The sequence below is a fragment of the Fukomys damarensis genome, unplaced genomic scaffold, assembly GCF_012274545.1.
Source record: "Fukomys damarensis isolate Sample0158 unplaced genomic scaffold, DMR_v1.0_HiC HiC_scaffold_26, whole genome shotgun sequence".
Taxonomy (NCBI): domain Eukaryota; kingdom Metazoa; phylum Chordata; class Mammalia; order Rodentia; family Bathyergidae; genus Fukomys; species Fukomys damarensis.
In genome coordinates, this window is record NW_022900938.1 from 24,126,948 (window position 1) to 24,149,959 (window position 23,012).

General features: G+C 36.1%; 1 protein-coding gene across 2 annotated transcripts in view; it reads left to right on the forward strand.

Annotated features, from left to right (window-relative positions):
- Mettl8 (methyltransferase like 8) overlaps nt 1–23,012 on the forward strand; it is a 112,391-nt gene that overhangs the window by 55,367 nt on the left and 34,012 nt on the right. Inside the window, exons 4-11 of one of the 2 annotated variants that reach the window (XM_033756321.1) lie at nt 5,452–5,807; nt 7,252–7,301; nt 11,770–11,833; nt 13,477–13,616; nt 18,058–18,164; nt 18,297–18,362; nt 19,085–19,398; nt 22,526–22,617. In XM_033756321.1, the coding sequence (XP_033612212.1) occupies nt 5,452–5,807; nt 7,252–7,301; nt 11,770–11,833; nt 13,477–13,616; nt 18,058–18,164; nt 18,297–18,362; nt 19,085–19,272 (971 nt within the window). In that variant the 3' untranslated portion in view covers nt 19,273–19,398; nt 22,526–22,617. Of the gene's footprint in view, nt 1–5,451; nt 5,808–7,251; nt 7,302–11,769; nt 11,834–13,476; nt 13,617–13,779; nt 13,828–18,057; nt 18,165–18,296; nt 18,363–19,084; nt 19,399–22,525; nt 22,618–23,012 lie in introns of those variants that run through there. The other variant, XM_019204978.2, reaches the window with a different exon arrangement.

The window sequence follows — 23,012 nt, forward strand, 5'->3', positions numbered from 1 at the left end:
TTACCTTGTAAATGAATGTCTTACCACTTACAAGAATATCCTGTGTAGAAAAAATAGATTAAATTTTTGTACTGATAAATACAGGGTACTCATTTATAACATAGCTTTGGCTGCTTAAATTTTCATGCAGTGCTTTAGCAATGTACTTTTAATGTTGTAATTTTAAGAGTTTTCTTTTATTAGACAGTGAACTTAATCAGTGACATGAGGAAATTTCCAACTTTGAAAGCTCAGGTATTTGCGTAATTGATGTGCAAAAATAACTTCAAATTGCTTTTTGTTACATGGCAACTTAGAATAAATTTTCATAATTCATATTAATCATATCATATATGCCAGATACATAAATGGTTTAATTCACTTTTTTAGTTATGATACTCAGGGTGATTCAGAGGGAATTCTGAATATTTAAGTAGTGTTAGTGTGCCATTTTTCTTCCCCTCAGCATTATTGAATTTAATAAGTGAAAATTTGAGAAATTGCTTCATCTGGCTATGGTTAAACAGATCACTAAATCCCTTTTACTGCCATTGACATAGAGCAATTATTTCTGAATTGGCAGCTTCAAAAAGAAAAAAAATTCCTCTAAGAAAAATTAATGATTCATGTATCTGTTAGGCAGTCAGACAAGATCAAGACAGTACACATTCCTCCATACTATATCTTTTTATCATTATTGACCTGAGCTTGTAGTGAGTTAACAACAGTTGAGACTTTTTTTTCACTCTAGGTCAGAGAGTTAATTCCTCCATATCTGCTGTGATCACAGATATTCATGCAGTTCAGGATATTAAGTCATATACTGAAAGTGTTGTTTCATGCTCATCATTATGACAAGTTTGATTAAGCTTCTCTGGGTCCTCAGAAGCTGTCACAGGACTGGGATCTATGAAATGGCCAGCATTGATTGGAGATACTGATGAAACCACTTCTTTTAAAAGACCACACACATTTTAACCCATTTATGCAGCTACTTCTCTGTTTCATCTGTGACCAAGGTGCTCTTGTTCTCACAGCATTTTAATTCTATCACACATCATAATTGCATCACATAATCTTGCATGGTTATGTTTTATATAATTCAAAGAACAGTATTTAATTCTTTGTTTCTGAACTGTTCTAATGAAAGTTAACTCCAGCCAGCATTATTTTGACAGTTTACTTATACTGATAAGTCACATCGAAGTTTCAATTTCAACTTGATGCTTCATAACTGAAAGGGAAGTAAGAATCAGAAAAATAAGTGGCTTTCAGAGAGATTGTGGTGGGGGTTCATATTGACTTTGTGTAGGAAGATGGCGTCGTGAATGGTTGAGAGCACAGGCTTTAGAGTGTGATAGACATGGTCTAGGTTCTGACTCTGTCCTTTCTAACAGGGTGACTTTGGGGGAAAGCTTTAACCTTTCTCACCTTGAATTTTTTTTAATCTGTAAATTGAAATAACATTTTCTAAGTGATATTAATAGCATTAAATGGGAAAAAATCCAAGTCAAGCATTTGACATAATGCTTAACACATAATAAACATCCAACATGTTGTTATTTTTAATGCTGCTGTTACTGGCAAAATGATTGTGTAATTTTTTGATTATTTTTCTCCGTTTTTGTTTTTTGGTTTTTTATTTGGTTTTTTGAGACAGGGTCTCACTGTATAGTTGAGACTAACCTGGAACTCACTATGTAGCCCAGGCTGGTCTCGAACTAACAGCCATCCTCCTGCCTCAGCCTCCCAAGTGCTGGGATTACAGGCATGTGCCACACCCAGCTCTTTTTCTCAGTTTTTGAATGAGAATTACTTGAAAATGGCTTGAAAGTATAGATATATTAGCATACTTTGACTATTGTCATCTACACGTAATCAAGTCCTTGTTAAATAAAGATTGCTTTGGCTAAAGTTGAATTTAGATACCTAATATATTTGTTATCTGATCCAGATTGCAGTTAACATCACTATAGATTAGTTTTCTTTATAAATTATGAAAATTAGAACAGTAGTGTGGGCTCATGTTTAAAACAGAAATCTCACCTAAGATTGTATAGTTTGCAGAACTGATACTGTTTGACTCTACAGGCTCATGGTGTATAATAGGAAAATGCATAGAATTTTTAGAGCTTAGACAGACTGTAGAGATAATTCTAATTCATTCTCCTCACCAAGTAAGGAAATTCTGTAGGCAAGATGAAGAATTCAGCCAAGATTCTTTATTTTTGTGTAGAGACAGGAAAGAACTATCAATTAATCATTATTTGTTATCATTCCTCCAGATTTTTTTATGATTTTTATAAAGGAGTAGAAATTTTAGAGGTATCATTAGTGTCTTTACTATTGTGTGAATGTTTTCTCTTATCATCCTTTGTTTTTAAATTGATATATGTTTACCTTGTTTCAACATGCATTGTTTGCTTGCTCATTCTCATGTTGTTGGGGATTTGAGTTATTTACTACTTTTTTCCTTCCTTTCTTTTTTCCTCGTTGAGTTTATTGGTACATTTTAAGTATACAGTTCAGTAACAAACATTCATCATTGGGATCTTGTACCTTTACATGACAGATCTTGGTTCTCATTTTTTCCCCTTACCCCTGCACTCCTTTCACCCCCTCCACCCTCCCCTATTTACAAAGACTTTGTTTCTATTTTTTCCTTTTCTCATATTTTTTTCCCTTGTTTCCTTTCCCTTACCCTTCCCACTTCTTCTATACCATTAGCCCTTTTCTTCCTATTTCACATTATCAGTTATACAATTTGGATCTTACTTATACTTTTAGTTTTGCACACCAGAGGAATTATTTGGTATTTACACGTGTGTCCTATTTATTTCACTTAAGAGTATGGCCTCAATATACATCCGTTTTCCTATGAATGACTAGTTTCTCATTCTTTATGGCTAAGTATTTTTTTTTGCTTTTTTTTTTGGTATCTTGAGACAGGGTCTCACTAAGTAGTTCAGGCTCTTCTTGAACTCACTGAGTAGCCCAGGCTGGCCTTGAACTCTTTATGATCCTCCTGCTTCAGTCTCCTGAGTGCAGGGATTGCAGGTGTGTGCCACTTCGCAGCTATTATTTTTCTTTTATGTGTAGAACTGCTATGCACGTTTTAAAAATCATGTTACTCCCTTGCATTCCCTACAATACTGCTGATTAATCGTTAAGGGTCTATACCCACAAATTAACCAAGGTATAACATTAAATTCTACTTACTAGTTATTAGGCTCAAATTCACTTCACAAGTACCTTACTATTGGAAATCCGAATACTAGAGATTTGACTATATTAGGCCTTCTTATCTCTAAATGTAGGTCTTCTGGCTGCTTTTTATCAGGCTGAAAATCTTTTACCTGCCCAGAGTGAGTTACAAAGAGAGGTTTTAAGGTAAAGGAAGAAAAGACTGTTCAAGAAGCCCTTAGAAAATTTGGCAGCTTTCTGATTTCTCCTGAATCTAATTTCAGAATGTTGTTTTGTTTTTTTTTTAATATAGTATATTCCAATTGTTATAAGTAAAGGTAACACTATTTTCAAAGTAAATATACATTTTTAGATAAACCATAAATAGACTTCCTTCTAGAGTGCAAAACATGTTTTGGACTTAACATCACATAATTCTTTTGTTATAGATACCCACTTTCATTTCTCAGACCTTCAATACAGATGGGAGTTTCTGTCATTATAGCAGTGCTGCTGCTAGATATAACTCAGCTTTGATGGGAAGAAAGTCTTCTGGCTACGTGGTTGGAGATCTATGGTACAAGGCCATAAGGATGAAAATGGAAAGAAGGAAAAGAAAGCTATAAGGGCTTCAGGACAGGGCTCTGTAACAAAAGTGAATGTGATTGCAGGCAACCAGTTGTTCTGAAGGTAGAGGCTTCTGTAAAATTATCAGAGAAATGCTCATTTTTGTTCTGGTTTTAATTCGGTTTTAGAAACAGTAGGACATTCACATGGTCATAGCTCAAATCAAAACACTTCTTCAAACTGCGGCCCCCAGCTGCTCCATCCCCCTCCTGAGAGGCACTCAGTGTCACTAATTAGGAGATTATCCTATAAGAGATGTTTTCTACACTGTGGTCATACACACGCATGCACACACACACACACACACACACACACGTTTCTGTGTGTATACACATATTTTTCCTCCTCTCCTCAATGAATAGCTGAATAATATATATGCTGTTGTATACCTTCCTTCCTCATTCCAACACCAAATCTTGGAAATTATTCTATATTCATTAGATAGCTTTTGCATTTTTTGAAAGTACTTTAGAAATGTCACGGGTCTGCACTGAGTGAAAGTAATTCTCAATCTATAGATTAGGTCCAGGGATTAGCCTTTTACATAGTAGGAGCCAATGAACATTGGATGAATGAAGGAAAGAGTGGATTATTATTGTAAAGTACAGATAGGAAGAGGCGGAAGGAAGGTTAAGAACTGACTGAAGCTTTGATACAAATAATCTAACTCTGGCCTTGGCTAGTGAAGACATCACAAAGTGCTTGTCTGTTTTAAGAGAGCATCAGTAATTCTCAAGGTTTCATATTAAAAGTCAGTAGTGAAAAAACGCCTTGGAAGTTGGGGGAGAATACTTATGAGTCCCCTGTGCTTCAAGAGTCAGGAGACTTCACCTGGTTCCTTTGGGACTGGGGCTCTAGATCCAGGAACAAATGAGTTCAGGTTCTTCAAATGTAAAACAAGGGACTTGAAGTAGACTGTTTTCAATAATCTTCTAGCTCTAAAATTATGTCATTAGGGCCAAGGATTGAGCTCAGTGGTTCCGCTGCCTGACTTATAAGTACAAGGTCCCAAGTTCCATCCCTGGTACCAAAAGTAAATAAATAAAATCATGTCTTTTCTAATTCTGCAAATTTCTTTCTGATCACCAATTTGCACATTTTTCAAAATTCAACTGTATTTGCAGAGATTTAAAAAATAAGGTATACTTTGTGTGAGATAATAAAAAGGCACATGAATTATTGAGGAAAATTAGATGCCATGATTTAAACTATAGAAAGTAGTTCACAGTGGTTATATTCCTCACAAAAATTGATTGGCCAATATATAAAGACAGACTTGTGGGGCTAGGACTACATATCCCACACATAGAAACTTTTTTTTTTTTCTGAGATAGGGTAGTCCAGGCTGGCCTTGAACTCATTATGTAGCCTAGACTGGCCTAGAACTTGTAGTGATCCTCATGCCTGAGCCTCCCGTAAGTGTTGGGATTACAGGCATGTTCTACAATGTCCAGCAAGAGACATTTTCAAGGAAATTAAACCTCTGTACTTTGAAACTTTTATCAGATAAATAAAATTACTATAATAGTGAAGTTAATATTAAATATAATTGTTGATAATATATTAATACATTTGAAATATTTAATTAAATTTAGTTATCAAAATAGTATCTAATAGTAAATAGAATTCATAGTAAAATGATTTTTTTTCTCTTTATTTTAGTTAAATATGAAAGTGAAGCTAGTAAATACTGGGACACATTTTACAAGATTCATAAGAATAAGTTTTTCAAGAATCGTAATTGGTTGTTGAGGGAATTTCCTGAAATTCTTCCAGTTGAAATAAAAACTGAAGAGAAGATGGGAGAACCATTGAGGGATCTCATAGAAACTAATGCTGCAAACTGTTTCTCAAGAATGCCAGAAGTAAAAAACCATGATGAGAAAAGTTCTGGGTCATCAGATGGTCAAAGCAAAGGAGAGTCTGGTCGTCCCAGCCTAGACTCTGAAGAGCATGAAAAAAGATTACTGAAGACTGAACTGTTTCCTGGTAGCAGTGCTACTTTCAGAATATTAGAGGTACTGTACTTAAGGAACGAAGGCAGGGAGCAACAAACATTTTAAATCTGTATTCCACTTTAGTTTGCTATGGTCCAGATTGCGTTAAGTGAAAAATGATCAAATTTGATGCACACTATATTTTTACACAAATAATATTAAAGGACCTCAGATCTTCAATCAAGACAAGTTTTAATTTTATGGTTTTAATTTGTTGCTTTTTTTTCTTTTAATTTGTCTCCTTTCATTTCTACTTTGAGGGCAGTTTTGAGTACTGATAAAGTTTTGGTCTAAATTTTTACTCTCTGTTATTACCACTTTTTAGATGAAATAGCAGTAAGTGAGATGTATATAATTAATTTTTTATAATCTAGTGTAGAGCTTGGTTTTCTATTTTTGAAACTAAACTCTGTCTTTCTGAATATAAAGCTAATGTATATTGCTTATAGAGAATTTGCAAAAAAGCAGACAAGAGAAATTATCCACAGTTCTATAAACAAAGGATTTAACCACAGTTAACATTTTACTTTTTTCTCTTGTCTTTTTTTTCTTGGTACCTGGGATCGAACTTTGAACCTTTCGCTTGCAAGGCAGGTGGTGGAACCACTGAGCTAAATTTCTGGCCCTTTTTTTTTCCTGTTGTCTTTCTTTTTTTAAACATTTTACTTTTTTCTCCTTTTGTTTATATTGTATTTATATTGTGGATTTTATTTGGGGTTTTCTTTTTCTTTTTAACATTATATCATAGGAAATTTTCCTTCTCTTTAAAAATTCTCTATAAATGACTAAAATATTTTACCATATGGAATGCCATAATTTCATGATCTATTCCCATACTACTGGGCATTTACATTGTTTTCAAGTTTTTGGTCACATATGTCTTTGAGTATAGCTGCATTTTCTTTTATTGTCAGGTCAGCTTTACTAGTTTATAATTTATGAAAAATTTTAATACTCTTAAAACATTGCCAAATTACTTGCTTGGAAGTTGTGTCAATACTAGTATATTTCTGTTGCATCATACTCATTAGTTGGAAAATTCTTGAAGTATTTTAGAGTTTTCCACTTTGTTAGACAAATATTGAACCTTTTTCATTTGCATCTCTTTGATTACTACATAGGTCCCATCTTTCTTTAATGTTTAGAAACCATTTGTACTTCTTTTGTAATTCTGTCCATTTATTTCCTTTGTTTTTTTAATGACCCCTACCTTTTATCATATTTATCACAATTTTTTTCTCAGTGTGTTGGTCACCTTTTAAATTTATTTGGGGTTTGGGTACGTAAGAATTTTAAATGTTTCCATAGTCAGATTATTCAGTGTTCCTGTGATTTATCTCATTGCTTTTGAATTAGAAAGCTCTACCATACCTAGAGTTGCAGTAAAAATTTTTAAAATAGAAAATCTGATATTGTGAGGAAACTTTAATGCATTCATGATATTTGTTTAATCTCTTGATTTTAGGTTGGCTGTGGTGCTGGAAATAGTGTTTTTCCAATTTTGAACATCTTGCAGTAAGTATCAGTATTTTCTCCTACATAATTTTATATATTTAAGGGATGTTGAGAAATTTTGGAAATATGTTATCATGTATACTCCAGTAGTGTTTTAGATTCCCATAAACAATGACTAAAGCACATTTCAAAAGAAGCATCTCAGTCTTAGTGCTAATTTCATGTGAACTCGGAATTTCTCTGAAGATGGTGCTTCTGAACCATGGATTGTCCACCTTGAGATTCAAGTATTCTTTTAAGGTTGTATTTAAGTGGGTGAGAGAATAAGAAAAAAGCAAGAGGTTTCTTCCTTTCATTAGGCTGTGAGTTGCCAATTTCAGGGGCTGTTTGTTCCTCCTGGATACTTGGATGTCATTTTACACATGGAAAACTGAGTTTAACACTTATATTTTAATCCTAATTTTATTTTGTCATCATTTCTGGATTAACGCCCAGAAAGGCTGAGGCAGGAGGCTACCTGTGAGTTCCAGGCTGGCCTAGGCTGCATAGTAAGTTCAAGGCCAGCCTGAACTACACAGGAAGACCCTATTTCAAGAAAACAAGCAAAACAGACCTTTGAGTGTCAGATCATGGTATCTAGCATTGAAATTGTTTGGAAGTGTCAGTAACTAACCCTAAAACTCAAAAGAGTAGAAATAAATGATGTTTTCTTGATATACACTTCCTGTTCACCATCTCACCTCTGTTTTAGAGTTTGCACGACGAAAATGACACACCTCATAAAACTCTCCAAACAACTTTTACCTATGCTGATGTGTCAGATTCTTTTCTTTTTGTAAGATACGATAGCTTTCATGTCATTTTTCTCTTATAAAGTCAGCATGAGCACATTGCAGAACATTTCCACTGGAGGAAAGAGTTGGTGGGAAAATTACCCATTATTCCCCTTATCCTAACCTAGCCACTGATGGAGTTTTCATTCTCTTCACAATTTTTTTTAATGTTTTAACATGATCTTTTAAGTTTTGCATGTAAATGCGTTTGAAAAGGCAGATAGTACAATAAATTTCCATAAATTGCTGGGTGAGGTGGTGCAGCCTTGGGAGGATGAGGCAAGAGAATTGTCACAAGTTTGAGGCCAGTCTGGGCTACATAGTGAGTTCAAGGACAGCCTGAACTACATAGCAAGACCCTATCTTAAAAAAAAAAAAAATTCCATAAGCCCTCCACCTTGATTCAACAATTTTGATGTAATGTCAGCATCATGACACTTTTATCTTTGATTATAAAGGAATCATTTCCAAAATATTAGGACATTCTCAAATACTTTTATAAACCTAACATAACAAATAATGATTCCATAATATTTTCTAATAACCAGTAAAAGTATCCAGGCCCAGATGATGTTTACAATTCTGAGTGGCCTTTCTTTTTCAATGTTTTTTATCTTTGTTTTCCCTTTCCCAGTTTCTGAGCTAAAATGTTCTGTTCCCTCATACCAAGTAGCCAGGTTCCTTTACCCCAGTGATAAATGAACTTCTAGTATACATGTATACCTACATTGGCAATTGTTACATGTAACTTTATGGCTAATCTCAAGGTATTGTTTAGCATTTCATTTCTTTATCCCTTGCCTCTCCAGCCACTTCTCATATTCACTAAGGTAGAGAGCATATTTTATCCTAATCTGATTTTCCAGGTGGCTGAGCAGTATAACGTAGATAGAGCCCAAACTGCATTGGCTGTTTAATCTCGGATTGCTCACTTGTTAGGTGTACTTTTCCCTCTCTACTTCTCCCTCCAACTAATAATGTATGCCCTTGGCTTCTCACTTAGGACTTTTTTCTTGACTCGTGTCTTTTTTTGTCATGTTTTAGAAATCATAGGAGACCGATAATAACGAGATAATTAATTCACTTTAAAAAGCAACCATTGATTAGCCTTCCAAATACAGGAATAGACTTCCCCACCCAAGAAATTATGTTTTATTGCTTTTGGAGAGTACACGATTAATATTTTTACATTTTCAGAATATTTTACCATAATTAGGCCTCTGGAATGGAGAGGTCAGATCATTCTCCAAGGATCATTTAATTCTTAAACCCCCTGCCAAGAGAGTGTTTGGTGGTGTGGTGGTAGTAGTGGTATTTACACCTGTTTGCTGGGAGGAGAGCCAAGGCAGTCAGCTGATTTTACAGAAAGGCTCTGGAAAGTCGTTGGGTGGTCATAAGACTTTAGCATGGGCTGCTGATGCAGTGGGAACTCTGTCTCAGAGGTCATACTGCCACCCTGGCAGGACACATGGCAAATGGCACATGGTTTCCCTACTAGACTGCTCTGGGTCTGGTTGGTACTCAGTACCCAGAGGTAAACTGCAGACTTTCTATAATAAGCTACATGTAGCAGGTTCCACAAAAGCATTCTGAGTTATGTACAGGGTTTTAGAGGACATGTTAGTTTTTAAGTTGCTGGAAGGCAGAGATCTCCTTTAATAGGAATAATAAGTTATAATAATGAACTAACATTTATTGAGTGCTTACTGTGAATCAGTCAACTTTCTAGACACTTTACTATGTGAATTCATTCAGTCCTAACAACCACCTTAGGTGTTATGAATTTCTGTATTTCAAAGACAAGGAAACAGAAGTATAAAGAGAGTATTTTTCTCTCAATCACATGACTAAATGGTAGCACCAGGAATCAAACCTTCAGCAGTCTGTCTGCAGAGCCCTGTCCTTAGCCATTATGCCATGTAATGCTGTGTGCACCTGAGTGATAACTGAGAACATTTCAAACACGTGTGGCCACCCAGCAACTTACAAGTCACAGTTATATTGGTACCATGGGAAACAGCAGGGGTATATGCTGGAATAAAGTAGTGGTTTTAATGAGACTGATGAAAAAAACCCAAGCAGTCCGAACTTGGACTCTGTAATGGTTAATTTTTCATCATCAAGTCCTATTCATACTGTAATTTGTTTAGACAATTCTTAAATCAAATGCAAGTCCCTCCACTCACAGAATGAATGAAGTATATATGAATATAATGTGCATCAGTGAGTTGCCTTTAAGATCCTAGGTGAGATTTTTGTTAAATCATATCTGTGTTTATATTGGATATTTATTCAGAAGTCCACTTTGCTTGAAATGCCTCTTGAATCAAATTAGAGGTCCTAATTTTATTCCTCAAGGCCTGCTGTATGTCCTGCCACATACCACTGTGAGCTCTCAGGGTCAGTTCTGTTTCTCATAGCTGGCTTGCAGCTCTCAACTCTAATCCCTCATGCTTCCTCCCCTCACTGGGCAGTGCCACCCTTTCCTTCAAAACTTGGAGGACTTACCTCTTAGGGTGCTGTCCTTCACACTCCTATAAAAGTTGTATAAAACTAAGCATGTTCTCGAGGCTACTATAAAATCCACAAGAGTCAGGGCCATACTTAAACTACTAGTTAATGTCATACTGAATGCTCAATGTGATTGAGAAATGATTCTGTGCAATATGAGGAAAGGGTTACTTGACAGCAGCATACAGAGAATGATCAGGAAAGACACTGACCACAGAACTTAAAGCATGTGCCTGACCATGAATAACCAGGGACCAGCATTGTTACCAAATTCAAAAGACTAAATAGAACATGTTTAATTTTGGAAGAAACTAATTAAAATTAGTTAAGATTTTCAAATGAATAAACACTCCCCTGAAAAACAAAATTGAATTTCTTTACCTATTTGTGAGTAAAGCAACTGAGTCTTAAAGAAGTTAAGTCAAATTCATAGTTTATAAATGTCAATCCAGGTTTCCAAAACAGATTTATTTGTTCTGTATGTTATCCTTACTGTGTATTAGACAATTTTATTTACTACTTTGTATTCTAATAAAAAATATATGTGGGCTGGGTGCAGTGGGTCATGCCTGTAGTGCCAGCTATTCGGGAGGCTAAGACAGGAGGATTCCTTGAGCTCAGGAGTTCAAGTCCTGCCTAGACAACAAGCATAGTGATCCCTCATAAGTCTGTAAGTGTGTGTGTCTTCTCTGCTAGAGCAGCAGATCCTGTGAAAGGCCTAAGAACCAAATGAGTTGGACAGAAAGAAAGAGGAATGAAGGGACACAGAAATCAGGGAATCCTCAGAGAAGAGTACAGCTTAGCTAAGCTAAGAGGCAGGACAGCTTGGTGGAGATCCTTTCTAAGAAAGGAGGCCAATGGAGTAGTGTGTGAGCATGGCCTTGGAGATTTCCCTAATGAAGTGTGATGCAATACAAGGCAGAAAGGACCAAGTGCAGGAGGGCCATAAAATTAGGGCTGGAGTTAACTGTAATTGGGAAGTAATCGAGACAGTACTGGTTTAGAAGAGTACTCGTGCATCAGCCCAGAAAACGATACTCAAAAAGAAGCGAAATTCTTCTAAAATTCTGTCCAAAATTCTACTAAAGAAATACTTAACCAACAAGTTATATCTGCAGTTCCCTTTTTTCTCTAGTTTAAACAAGCCTGAACTGTAGATTTAAATCTTTCTTACATTTTCACAGGAACACTCCAGAATCCTTCCTTTACTGTTGTGATTTTGCCCCTGGAGCTCTGGAACTTATAAAGGTATGCTTTGTATTTCCTTTAAAGAGGATCTATATGAAAATAATTTATTTGCTTGTAAAGTGATCATTTTGATGTTTCTGGATCAGATGTTATTGCTAGTCATTTTTAACGAAACTTTTATAATTTCTAAGAATATCAACAGCAACTGATGCCTAAGATATTAATTGCACTAAAACAATAGCAATTGTTTTGGATGTTGGAGTTCTTGAGGAATTAGGAAACCTAGAACGGTCAGCACTGTACAGGGATGAACAGGAAGGCACTGACATACAAAATTCAGGCTTTACACCTGCCCGTGGCTAGCCTTGCTCCAAACAACTTAAGTTAAAATTAGGATCTTCAGATGGGTAAAAAAACTACCCACCCCCAAAATTAAATGTTTGATTAAGTCCTATAAGAAGATCTTATTCATATTTGGATCACTAAAGCCTTACACATTACATTGTCTGAACGTGGTAAGCACTCATTAAATTAAAATTTTTTTAAATAAGAAAATCTGGGGCACTTGGGAGGTTGAAGGCAGGAAGATAACCAAAGTTTGAGACCAGCCTATGCTACATGGTAAATTCAAGGCCAGCATGAACTCCGTAGCAAGACCCTGACTCAAAAAACAAAACAAATCTGGAAAGCTATGCATGGTGGTGCACAACCTGTAATCCTGGTACTCTGAATGGCTGAGGATTTCAAGTTTGGGCCCTGCCTGGGCAACTTAGTGGCTTAGCTGGATCCTTTCTCAAAAAATAATAAGCACTGGGGATATAAGTCAGTGTGAAGACCTTGGGTTCAATCCCCAGTATTGCAGAAAAAATAATCTGGGAAAACATTTGATGCAAATTTAAAATGTCTTAGACTATAAGGAAAACAGGGCAGAACCCGGGCTTGTTGCACAAATCTTGAATGCTAATGAGCTCTGCCATAGAATGAAAAGATGATTGTAGCAAATGGAAAACATATAGTAAACACATAAATTAAGTAAAATATTTAAAAAATTAAGTACAATTTAATTTCTGATAAGAGTGATTCATTGCATACATTTTCTAAAATAATAAAAAACCTAAAGAGGAAGAGAAATATACCTGTAATCACACTTCTAAAGGTGAATCGATGTTAATATGTTGATATATTTTCCTCTGATGTTTCTGTAGGTAGATTGTGTGTTACTTTAGTGCAAGTTTTTAAATTATAGCCTTATTGAAACAGTTCACATACCATCTCATTTAATGTATTTGCATAGTTGTGCAACCATCTGCATGATCTAATTTTGATTATGTAGTGTAAGCCATTTGTATTTTGAAGTATAGGTAATGTGGAGAAAGCAGTAGAAGAATCAAGGACCACGGCCGTGACTCTGAAACCAGGCAGGGCAGGCAGCGGCACTGCCTCTGACTTGCACAGCTTCCCTACTCAGCTTTTCAGTCTGCACAGGAACTGTAAAGAATATTTGTCACCAGGTCTTAGTGTTAGACTTCATTTTTAGGGCAGCCTGAAATAAGCTAAAGAATAATGAACTGGAAAGAAAGTCCATTTAGATTTAGAGGACAGGCTCTTGGGAGAAAAAGTAAAAATTGTGACCTTTTTATGTTAAAAAATCTGGGAATTCTACTAACTCCTATTTTTGGCTTTGTGTTCCTTGATAATGGCAGTCGCACTCGTCCTACAGAGCCGCCCAGTGTTCTGCCTTTGTTCATGATGTGTGTGATGATGGCTCACCCTACCCTTTCCCAGAAGGGATTCTGGATGTCGTTCTCCTTGTCTTTGTGCTCTCTTCTATTCAACCTGACAGGTAAATGAAGACGAAAGGGCAAAGCAAATGAGTGAAGCTCCTCTATCAGTAGTGGTTTTTAGAGCTATCAAAGCAAAAATGACAATTCTTGAATTTATTATTTAGTGAACTACATTATATATAATATGCAGCCTTTTAAATGCAGTTTTTTTTCTTTCTTCAGACTTTAAGAAACTGGTCAAACTACTTCATTAGCAAGCTTTCTGTCACTGTCAGAATGAAGTGAGCATAGTCTGGCAAGACACATACCTATTAAAAGTGACAGTGATTCAAGGAAATTACAAATTCAGAGCAGCCTAATAGCCTCCCAAGAGGGAAATTGTACTTGGTGATCAGAAACAAACATCTTTGATTTAGCATCTTCCCGAATGTTCATGAAGGTGGGCAATGGATCTGTCCAACATCACACAGGTCTGTTGATGGGTTTTAAAATTTTTGTTTTAGAGAAGCCCAGTAAGGGAGTTAGGGTTTTAGCAATTTACCAGGTTATCCTTGTGCCTTTATGGTCTAAGGTGGCCCTAGTGCCATCATTCATACAGAGTCCACCAAAAAGATGTACAGCAGTTCACTTTACTAATAATTATCTGGAAGCTAACGGCCACTACTTTGAGCATCTCTTGTCATTGCAAGGGCCAAAGGTAACATATTAATCTCATGATGTCTCAATAAATTTAGTATTAAAATACTTATAAAAGCTTTTGTTTTCCTGATGTATACACTTTTTGGGCAGAAAATGTAGTGTGTGTGTGTGTGTGTGTGTGTGTGTTAGGGAAAAAATCCAGGGCCTTGTGCATGCTAGGCAAATACTATACTACTGAGCTACACCTCCAACCCCCTAAATATTTATGACTTAAAAATTTAAGTTTGCACAATGCTTTTAAAACTATAAAGGCAGCCAGGGATGTAGCTCAGCAGCACAGTGCCTGCCTGGCAAGCACAAGGCCCTAAGTTAGAGCTCCAGTGCCAACCAACCAACCAACCAACAAACAAAAACTTTAAAGGCAGCTTTTCTTTAGAGAGGAAACAAACAGCTATTACCAGCTATTAAAGTGGTCATCTTCCTCAAACTGTTGCCACCTTCTCTGTATTAAAGCACGTGTATGGTGTCAGTGTGTGCTTTTACTAAATTTCTTAAAATTGAGTTTTCATAATCCCTTATAGAGAATTCAGACCTGGATTATTAATTCTGTTTGAGTGTGACCCTTTCCCATAGAAACTAAGCTACCATGTGCTTTTCTTTTGCAATTAGGAAGTTATCAGGACCCTTCTTTTTACATCCTATTTGAAGATAAGCACTTTGCTGTGGAGAACAAGTTAGGTTTCCAAATAAATCCAAAACAAGGTTATATTTGTAACATATCAGGTACCATGAAACTACTTTTTCCTCTCCGTTTCTTTTCTGCTAATCTATTAATCTGTTTGTATTTTGTTTCCTTATATGAATAGTTAAAAGGATGGTGTAAGTAGATTTCCTATTTGGCACCCATAACAGGAAACATACAAATTCTAAATAAGACTGCAGAAAGGCTATTTGAAATTAATTTAGATTATGTATTTTCTCATGATTTAAATTGAATTTTAAAGAGAAGGGGAAACAGATGTCTTAGGAAGATTGCTTTTATAATATAGTATTTCATTCTGTTTATTATGAAATAAGTTCAGATTTATCATGTTAATACCACTTTCTTACTTACATGAAAATGATCTAAAAATAAGGTGAATGATGAGTATGGTGGCATCCACCTGTAGTTAAAGCTACTCAGGAGGCTAAAGCAAGAGAGTCACTGGAGCCCAGGAATTTGAGAACAGCTTGAGCAACATAGTGAGATCCCATCTCTAAATAAATAATCAAATTAAATTAAGATGAATGAGTAGAAGGCAGGCAACAGTAAGTAAAAAGGCAAGGCAGTGTCTTTAGGATCATTTAGGACCATAGTAGAGGATTGCCCCCAGGAAAGTTCTAGTAAAGTAGCTTTATGTGGCCTGGAAAATCTAGGTTCAAATAATTGGCAAAGATTTAGTCAGACCCTGACTGTGGGAGTTCCAGTTTACATGGCAATAAGATGTAGAGGCTATAAGAGAAACGCTATTTTCATTAAAATATAGTATAAGGTACTTACTATAAATCTAAACATAGTCAACAAATACTCCTTTTTAAAAATCTCTTCTTTCTCCCTTCATCTGCCTCACCTCAGAGGTAGGTGAGGACAGAAGAGTCAGCCAGTTAGGAGGAAGAAAGAAAAGGAGCTTTTGTCTTATCTTACCTACGTTGTCCCCAGCCCAGTCCACCCTGCAGTTCTCAGTTAACCGATCTGGAATAGTGTTTCGAAACAGGACAGGGACCATCAAGAAAAGTGGCTCCCTACTCCTTGCCTTTATCCACAAACCCAGGCATTAAAGGATAGTTGGAGCTAGCTACATTTTGAAGTACTTGGTTCTTTATTATTTTTCATTTTGGTATCATTTGTGTTTTCCTTACAATTACAGAGATGTTGCCTCTGTACATAAAACTTGTCCTAAAAGTAATTATTTTATGGTTTAAATATGGTTTTCTTTATTGCCAAAGCCTGAGGATATAAGCAGTGTGGCTGTAATCTATAATAAACAAGGATAAAATACTTTCCCTTTTCCCTTTTGTTCATTTATGACCCAGTTTTCAAAAATGACCTTTTACATACTCATACTCTTTCTGTCATATTTCTTTCTTGCTTTTATTTTCTCACTATATGTATTTCCCTCATGATGTGACATAATTTGGCTTCCACCCCACTATTCCACCAAATAGTGTTTCAATTAGAAGGAATTCACACATTATCTAATTTAAACTCCTGATTTTCAAAATAAGAAAATCTCAGCATCTTTTAGTAGCTTGGCTAAAGCAAAGAGATCACAGGCATAGCACAGAAACTGCCATTTACCATTCTCTGCTTGTGGCAGACATTGATAATCAATTTTGTACTCTGTCATTCCCAGTGAGCTCCGTGTGTCCTCCTCATTAAAGCTCTGTAGGCAGCTAATGCCAGTCACTCGGCATTGATATGAGAACTCCATCTTTGCTTCTGGCCCTTAATCACACAAGGCCATGAACTTGTAATCAAAAGTACCAAATCAAAGACACTTTTAAGGGGTTTTATTTGACCACAAGACATATAAGTAAGAATAAATGGTAAAAGGAAGGAAGCAAAGGCTTCCTGATATTGAGTTGGGAATTGAGATGTGAATAAAATTTAAATAGAAAGAAAACAAGGGGGAAAGATTTCTTTGAGAGGCAACCTGTAAGCAAAGGCATAGGCTGCCCAGAACCAAGCACTTAACTGTTAGGCTAGAAAAGGTATTTAGGATGGGAAGTAGAGAAAAAGATATGGGAAGGATTTATTGGGGTCAGGAGTAATCTTAAGAGATCTACTAAGAAATAAAATTTTGCTCTGTGGATTGAAGTAATGAAAGTTTTTGAGCAAGGAGGTGATTTGACAAAATCATCATTTTAAGCAGAATATTTCATTAATAATATGCCAGAAGAACTGATGGAAGAAAAACAAAGCATGTTGGAAGGCATTTCTGTTTCTAGGCCTCAGGAGCTAGGGATTTGTACTCAGAAAGTACCAGTGGGAAACAAGAGTGAGACAGTATCAAAGATGGCTGGCATAAAAGGAAAAAAGAAGGAAGAGGACATACAATTTGATGTCCACGTGGAGAGGACAGAGGAAGAAAAAAGTAATCTCTTCCTCCTGAGGTGAATAAGGGTATCTTTGAACTAAACAAATCAGAGAAAGAATGAGCTAATTTGGAGAAAGGATGATTCCTGATTTGATATGTACCATTTGGGGAGACTCTGACATAGTTTTTGTTTTTCAAATGAAGCACCTTCATTTATTTTAAGTCTCCCTCAGCACCATCATGCTTTGCTGTAAATATCAAGAAACATCTTTTTGTAGTTTAGCTTTTGATGCCACACTTCAAGCTCTGTAAAATGTCCAGGCCTGTCATTTGGGTGATAAGCCTTCTGAATGTGGTTTTGGTACCTGGCATGGAACTTGGGACCTTATGCTTGAGAGGCAAATGGTAGAATCACTGAGCTAAATCCCCAGCCCCTTTTGTTCCTTCTTTATAAAATATTTTTTAACAACAACAACAACAAAAAAAATGGGGCGTGGTGGCGCATGCCTATAATCCCAGAATTTAGGAGGCTGAGGCAGGAGGATCGCTGCAAGTTTGAGACCAGCCTGGGCTACAAAGTGAGTTCCAGGTCAGTCTCAACTTCATAGTGAGACCCTGTCTCCTAAAACCAAAAAAAAAAAAAAAATTTGTTTTTGTTGCCCTTCCACTTATGGTTTAGACTTCTTTGGCCATATTGAGCCTTTTCTATTTTGTCTCAAGAAGTTTCAATCTGGCATATCAAACAAGATTTCCACAAAGCAAGTATCTTACTTTGTTTTCAAAGGATGCAAGGTGTTGTCAACCGACTGTCTAAGTTGCTGAAGCCTGGGGGAATGCTTCTCTTCCGGGACTATGGAAGATATGATAACACTCAGCTGCGTTTTAAAAAGGGTAATATTATACTCACTTTGGGGTTATTTTCATGTGTTTTAAAGAATACCTTGTTTATATTTTACATCAAGTTGCTTGGATTTTTATTGTTTGTTAAGGAATACCAAGGGTTTTTTTACTTATTATTTTTAGGGCATTGTTTATCTGAAAATTTTTATGTTCGAGGAGATGGTACCCGAGCATATTTCTTTACAAAAGGTATGCTGATCTGTAAAAGGACATAATTAGCTGTGAAAACTCTCTTTAGTTATATGTGAGGAGAAAGACAAAAGTTATAAAAATGAGACCTCAGCAGTTGATTAAACATCAAATGTCTTCATACTTTGATGCTTGTAATCCACATAAAAATTTGAAAATGGCCTTCTTGCCTTTTAATCTTTTTCCAGTTAAAACTGCTTTAAAGAGTCACTTGTCCCACTCATACTCAAGTGATGGTACAGTATAAAATTTTGGAGATGTTGTTAGCCAAAAAATTGAATAATGTAACAGCCAAATGAGGGAATCTTCTAACTGTACAGAAAATTACTTATCTCTTGTCAATTTCTATTTTTTTAAAAAAGTATTTCTGACAATACCAAATGAATCCTGCATTCAAAGATTTCCCCCAAACTTTTATAATGTGCCATTTTGGGACTCTATAAACCAACAGAAACTCAGAAAAGAGGCATCTTTCAAAATGCCAGTAGTTTTCCATAGCTGCTTAATGCCTGCTGTGTTAGCCTGTTTATGCTTGGTACACTTTTGTGTCTGAGAAGAAACCCACTTGGATTCACAGGTTTCCTTCACCCAGTTGTGTTAGGTGTTGTTTCTTGGTATAAATGAAATTTGCATGTTTAATCGTTCCATCAGTATTCCACTGCTCCTTACATCCCCCACCCCAGTCACACGTCCTGTCTTTGATTGCCATTTTTGTCTCAAAGGGGAAGTCCACCGTATGTTCTGCAAGGCTGGATTAGATGAAAAGCAAAATCTGGTTGATCATCGCTTACAAGTTAATAGGAAAAAACAAGTGAAAATGCATCGAGTGTGGGTTCAAGGAAAATTCCAAAAACCATTGCACTGGACTCAAAATAGCTCCAAATTGACATTTTCCTCTCCTTTCTCATGACTGAAATATGTACCATAAGACATAAAACCAGAGGACTCTGATGTTTAACAATTCCTGAAAACCTTTTGTTTCTCAAAAGACAATGAGAAGAAGAGAGAATTTGTATATCTTAGTGTTCTATCTTGGGTAAGCTCTTCGTGCATTTTAAACATATATATATAAGTTGTTCTGGACAAGTGTACCATTTTATTGTATCTTCAAAACTTGGTATGTGCAAGCTTTTATGGGTTTATTACATCTAACCATCTGGTTTATTCTATGAATTTTATAAGCATTACATTAAATTACTGATATAAATCAGATACTTTTCGGAAACCATAACCTGCTACATTTTAGAAGTAGAAAAAATCATCTTTATATACACATTTATCATCTTCTTTATTTAAAGCATTTCACAAACAGTTGAACTCTCCCCCATTGTCATCTTAACAGCAGAGAGGCAGTAGACCTTGTTTCTATAAAAACTTATAAGCCCAAGATTGAAGTGTATCGTTTTTTGTCTGTTTTCCCCAAAACATTTGTTTCTTTAATTCAGAGATTAATGTCTGAAATACACTTTTAGTTTTGTTCTTTCCTAAAATTGGGGAAGTATGGCCCATGCTAGCATTACTTTCAGGCTATTCTTAGATGTTTAAGCTGTAAGCTCTCTTTAGGACAACTGGCATACTCAAGAAAATTCCTGTAGCAATTAGAAATTGACTTCCACCACTGCATCAATAAGGACATATGTTGGCTTGCAAACTGCAGTTTGTTTTAGAAAAAACAAAAAACAAAAATCGATTTCTAAGATTAGTCTTTCATTATCCAAAATTTCCCAAGTACTTACATTATGCTGAATTACATGGAATAATACAATAAATGAAGGCCCAGTCCTGTTTTCACTGAACATAGGTAGTGTTAAGCTGGCAAACCAAAAAATCATGACATAAAATAACATATGAATAGGGCTGGGGACTTAGCTCAGTGCTCACAAGTGCAAGGATCTGAGTTCAATCCCTGGTACCAAAAATAAATAAATAAATAAATAAATACTCAAATGGGGAACTTACTAGCTAGTGAACTTTGATTGTGAGTCACAGAATTCTGGAAGAAAGGGAAACTTTCTTAGAAGGACCACCATAGGAATAATTTAATTTCAACTCTTTCTCCCTTTTGAATTCCTTGACATTCAGCTTTCTGGAAGATGTAATCAATCTAGCTTAGGTCATGGGCTCGTCACTTGACAGGTTGAGGCAAAGAAGTTTAATTGATGGTGCACCAGAAATGATGGGGTTGGGGAAAGTTCCTCAGAGGAAAATTAAGATACAGTTGCCAAAAAAGAGGAGGAGGGAGGCTGCTTTTTCACCATCAAAACATTGTATAGTGATGATAACAGTAGTCATGGTTCTAAAGAGAGAGAGAGAGTAATTGTGAAAAGGAATAGGGAAGAATCAGGCTTCTAGAAGGAGTTAGGCTGCAGGCTATCCCTTGACCTTCTGTTCTCAGAATATAGTGAGACAATTAGTTTCTGGTTTGGGATGCTAATGATGAGGTTACTGATGAGGAGTAGCAGAAAAGAGATGGACAGGGAGAGTCAGCTTGTAAGCAGCTTATAATAGTAGGTTTGTTGACTTCTAGTTCCAACTGGAGCCATCTGAGGTTGGTTTCCTCACCATGGTGTTTCATGAATGTACTTAAAGGATTTGTTGAAGAGTTGTCTGCAGAATGGAATGGATTAAGATCAGAGTCAGTAGCAAGGAAGACCACAGAAAGATTTTGCATAAACTTGCCTTGGTGGCAAGTCCTTAGAAATATGGTTATCAAGGTTTCTATTTAAATATACATACATCAGTAAATGTAAAAGTCAAAATTTGCTTGAGATGCTTAACTTAGTTTTATTTCATAATTAAACTGTGCATTTAAAAGCCAAACTAGTCATGAAAGTATTGCATACAACAAGGGCAGTTTAGATAAGTTAATGTTGCTATGGGAACCCCAGCAGATCTTCTTGTGTCTCCACTTAAAAATCATGGCCCAAGGTGGTTTTAAAAACAACAGAAGGTAAAATTATTCTCACATTCTCACACATGTAAATTGTACTGTCTCTCTCAGTTCTAAATAGGAGATTCAAGCCAGCCTCTTGACTGGCACAGTAAAATTCAGCTTCATGTCTTTCCATAATATATTACAGCATGTGAGTTAACCTTTAGAAGCTTCAAAAATACATCAACCAAATTTGGACTGTGAGACACAAACTGAGCTGCCTTGGGCTCTGTCCAGCATAGACCTCCTATTCAACATGGCTGTACAGCAGGGCCTTTCTTTCCCCACATCCTCTTGTCCATTCAGTCCTTCTGTCTCCTACCCTACCTGTGTCAACCTCGTCCTTAGGGTCTGCCGTGGACCAACAACAACCAAAAACAAGTGTAGATTGTGTGGAGAATGGAAAGGGAAAGGCCCATCTGGAATTTTGCCTATTGATATTAAGAAATTATGAAATGTTGCAAATGTATGTTTGGGCATTAGCTTAAAGTATTTGATAACTGCATGAAATTGTAATCCCTCACCCCCCATTTATAAAGCTAGGACCATTTGGTTAGGCAGAATCTGATATTTAGAAATTCTTCTAGCTAGGTGTGATGGCATACAACTGTAACCCAGCACTCTGGGAGATTGAGCCAAGAGGATTGCAAGTTCAAGCCTAACCTGGGCAAGTTAGCAACTTAGTGGAGATCCTGTCTCAAAACACTGGAAAAAGAACTGGGCAGGTAGCTCAGTGCAAAGGTTGGATTGGTCCCCAATCCAACACATATACTATGTCATCATCATCATCATCATCATCATCATCATCATCATCATCATCTTCTTCTTCTTCTTCTAAGGGAGCTGAATTTCAACCACACCATCTTCTAACAGAAGGAGGTATAGTCTTTCATCTTCTAACTTTACAGAAACAATGAAATAATATGTTAAAATACACCTCCATTTTTCTCCATTTCTAAAAATTAACTTTTGAGCATTGTCCAAATGTAAAAATTCTCACATGAAGAACTAACTGCTTCAGAAAGTTGTGAGAAAGTCGAGATAACAGTTTCTATTATTATAAATTTTGCATTTAGTGTGTCACATTTGTCTGCATTGAAAAATCCAGTTAACACTGACTTCTGAGAACTTATTTGCTTTGCTTGTTTCAGTTCCATATGCTTTGTCTCCAAATTGTGAACACATCTTGATTTCTACCGTTATGTAATTCTAAATCATTGCTGTACTCTAGTTTGTACATGGAAATCCACCCATCTGCAAGTAGCTGCCTTTTTGAGAGCAAAACATAAAGCTGTGTGAACCATCTGGATTGGTAAACTTCAGGTAAGTTAAATTCTTGCCCTAAAACTCCTATGCTATATTCCTATGGTTTTCTAACTCATCAGCGTTCTGAAGCCTGAATGTATCGTGCATTGTTACTTCTAATTGGCTCTGATGTTTATTATGCTCCTCACAAGTGCAGAGGACTTCACATTTGCATAGTTAATAGATCTCTTTCAAAGCTTCAGCTCCTCCTTCTTGCCTCTGTTAGTCATCAGTAGACTCCATGTTGTCGGAGCTATTTTCCCCACTTGTGAAAGTGCCTTGTAAATTCTAGAGCACAGAATATATATGTGAGGTATTGTTATTAATAACAGCATTCACAATCTACAAGGTAGCATACACAATACTCAACAACATTTTTTCAATGGTTTTATGAGACATTGTGAGAATGACAG